This window comes from Penaeus chinensis, chromosome 3, assembly GCF_019202785.1.
Source record: "Penaeus chinensis breed Huanghai No. 1 chromosome 3, ASM1920278v2, whole genome shotgun sequence".
NCBI classification, from domain to species: domain Eukaryota; kingdom Metazoa; phylum Arthropoda; class Malacostraca; order Decapoda; family Penaeidae; genus Penaeus; species Penaeus chinensis.
Genome location: NC_061821.1, coordinates 6,678,104 through 6,680,603, shown reverse-complemented (window position 1 = coordinate 6,680,603; position 2,500 = coordinate 6,678,104). Strand labels below are relative to the sequence as shown.

At 51.1% G+C, this 2,500-nt stretch overlaps 2 protein-coding genes across 2 annotated transcripts in view; one reads left to right on the top strand and one right to left on the bottom strand.

Moving 5' to 3' along the window:
- The window catches only part of LOC125043355 (uncharacterized protein DDB_G0284459-like), a 5,856-nt gene extending 4,525 nt beyond the window's left edge, over window positions 1-1,331 (bottom strand). Inside the window, exon 1 of the mRNA XM_047639444.1 lies at window positions 496-1,331. Coding sequence (XP_047495400.1) covers window positions 496-830 — 335 coding nt within the window. The 5' untranslated portion in view covers window positions 831-1,331. The remainder of the gene's footprint in view (window positions 1-495) is intronic.
- The window catches only part of LOC125043345 (MAP kinase-interacting serine/threonine-protein kinase 1-like), a 308,463-nt gene that overhangs the window by 34,401 nt on the left and 271,562 nt on the right, over window positions 1-2,500 (top strand).

The following is a 2,500-nucleotide window of genomic DNA, read 5'->3' as shown; positions in this document are numbered from 1 at the left end:
CGATTAGTTTCACCAATGAATGAGGTAGGGAGGAAGTGATGGGGGGGGGGGACAGAAGGGGTAAAAGAAAAGATACAGAGGATTAGGGAGGAGAATGGTACGGAAAGAAAGAGAGAGAGAGAGAGAGAGAGAGAGAGAGAGAGAGAGAGAGAGAGAGAGAGAGAGAGAGAGAGAGAGAGAGAGAGAAAGAAGAAAAGGGGACAAGGATGCGAGAGGGAGGGAGATGAAAGGATAGGAGGAAAGAAGAGGGATAGAAGAAGAAAAGGGACAAGGAAAGTTGGGAGAGAAGGACGTGAGAGGACAGAAATGAGAGAGGAAGGGAGAAATGAAAGGAAAAGGTAGGAGAAAGGAACAGGTCCGACGTGTAAGGACAGGAAAAGGAAGATAAAAGAAAACCAGAAGTGGGATATATGGGGACAGGAATTTACGATAGGGTCAAAACACTTTCATATTGGTTTGTGGTTTTCCTCCGCCTCGTGACGTCATTAGTAGTACCTGGCGTTCAAGTCGTTATCAGTGGGTTTGTGGATGATGTACGAATTAAGGAACTGCATCTGGTCGAAGAACCTCCATCGGGGGCGGCCCTCCTTGTCGCCCACCATGACCGACTTCTTGTTCCTCACGTAGACATCTCTGAGCGTCCGCCAGCGCTCCTTGCACGCCTTCCACGCCTCGGGGCAGCCCAGGCTCCGCGCGATCTCGGCCCACGTGACGGCGCACTTCCGCAGGTCCTTGTAGTCTTTGTGGCGCGTGTCGTACAGGTGCGGGTACTGTCTCACGTGCTTGATTAGGTCCGTCTCGCAGACGCGCACGCTGCTCGGGGCGGCCATGCTGGCGGGGGCGGCGGCGGCGGCGGCGGTGGGGGAGCAGTGGCGCGTCGTCGCGGTGGCGGGCGGGCTCGTCGTGGGTCTGGCAGCGCGACGAGCGGCGGTAGGGGGTGGGAGGGACGCGGACCCGGGGACCCCCCGCCCGCCCGAACGCGTACGCCCAATCAGCGCGCGAGCCTTTATCGACGTGCTCTCCGAGGCAGCGGTCGGGGCGCGGAGCCTCGGCTGGGACGCTCCGACGCTCTGGGCGGACCTTTCTCGCTCTCCCCTCTTCCCCGCCGAATTACTCTCGAAAGTTGCTTCCAACGGCCTTTCCCGGTCTACCTTGAGCACAGCCGTATGGCACCGCCCCGGGAACCACTGGAGAGGACGTCGCACTGCTGCTAGACGCGCGACAGACACACCGGGGAGGACGGGCACCAGAACGATTTTGTCTTGTCTGACCCACAACACGCGAGAGACAGCACTGGGGCGGCGGCCAAGCGGCCGTCGCGAGCGATCGGGTCGTGCCGCCCTGCCTCGGGGCGCGTCGCTGCGTCGGTTCGGTTCGGTTGCTCTGGTGGGTTGGTTGGGAGGGTCGGTTGACTGATTGATTGACGTGGCACTTTATCGGTTAGTTTGAATTTTACGCTTAACGAGTCTCTCTCTCTCTCTCTCTCTCTCTCTCTCTCTCTCTCTCTCTCTCTCTCTCTCTCTCTCTCTCTCTCTCTCTCTCTCTCTCTCTCTCTCTCTCTCAAAAAATTATGGCAAGTGATAAAACGAAGAGGGAATGCTATTTTGGATTGCAGATGAAACTACGAACACAGAATTCTTTGGGTGTCTGCTCTATTTATACCTTTTCCCTCACTCTAATCCTTACTCGATCGCTTTGTGTGAGGAGCCACTGCTCTTCAGAAAGATGAATTATCCGCGCGTGGTATGATGAGTAGTCAATTGAGTGACGGGGTTGGGAGTACGGCGAAAAAAAGCATGGCTGATAGTAGATATATATCTTTTTCGTGTGTTAGAGAGAGAGAGAGGGGGGGGGGGAGAGAAGGTAGTTAGTAATTGATGTTATTACCTGTAAAATCTGTTTACATAAGTAGTTTGCAGTATTTTAGCTTATTTTGATAACTAGCTGTAACGAGTTTGTCTTCGTTTACTTACGCTGATAAGCCTTCAACTTGTTTATAGTAAAGTAGCTATGATAACTTGTTTTATCTACAGCAACTGTTTATGAACTGCTGCTTACCTTAAATAATCGCTAGTTTTCTGATAAGGTTTTATCGGATTAACTATAATCGTTGTTACCTCTACATTTTAAATATCGGAGAGGTGGGAAGGGGAAAAAGGAGTGATGGATAAACGGACACACGAGGAAGAGCGCAAGAGGACGGGATGCGGCATGAAGGAAGAACATTTAGCCTTTACCGAAAAGAAATTGCAGTAAGACGAGGCGTTGTTTTGCAAAGTTGCATTTCGTGTCCTTGTAAGCACCACGGTCGTCGGGGATTACAACACTTGCTCCGAAATGCGGATATATTTCGTAATCCTATGAATGAATCGGAAGTTTCATATCTTTATTGGTCATGTGGCCTAAATAGCAAGGTGACAGAGCAAATGTCTAATTATTCCTGTTAAATTTAGATTGTTTAACTTAATATTTTTTACTTCGTAGAAAGGTAAATGCCATT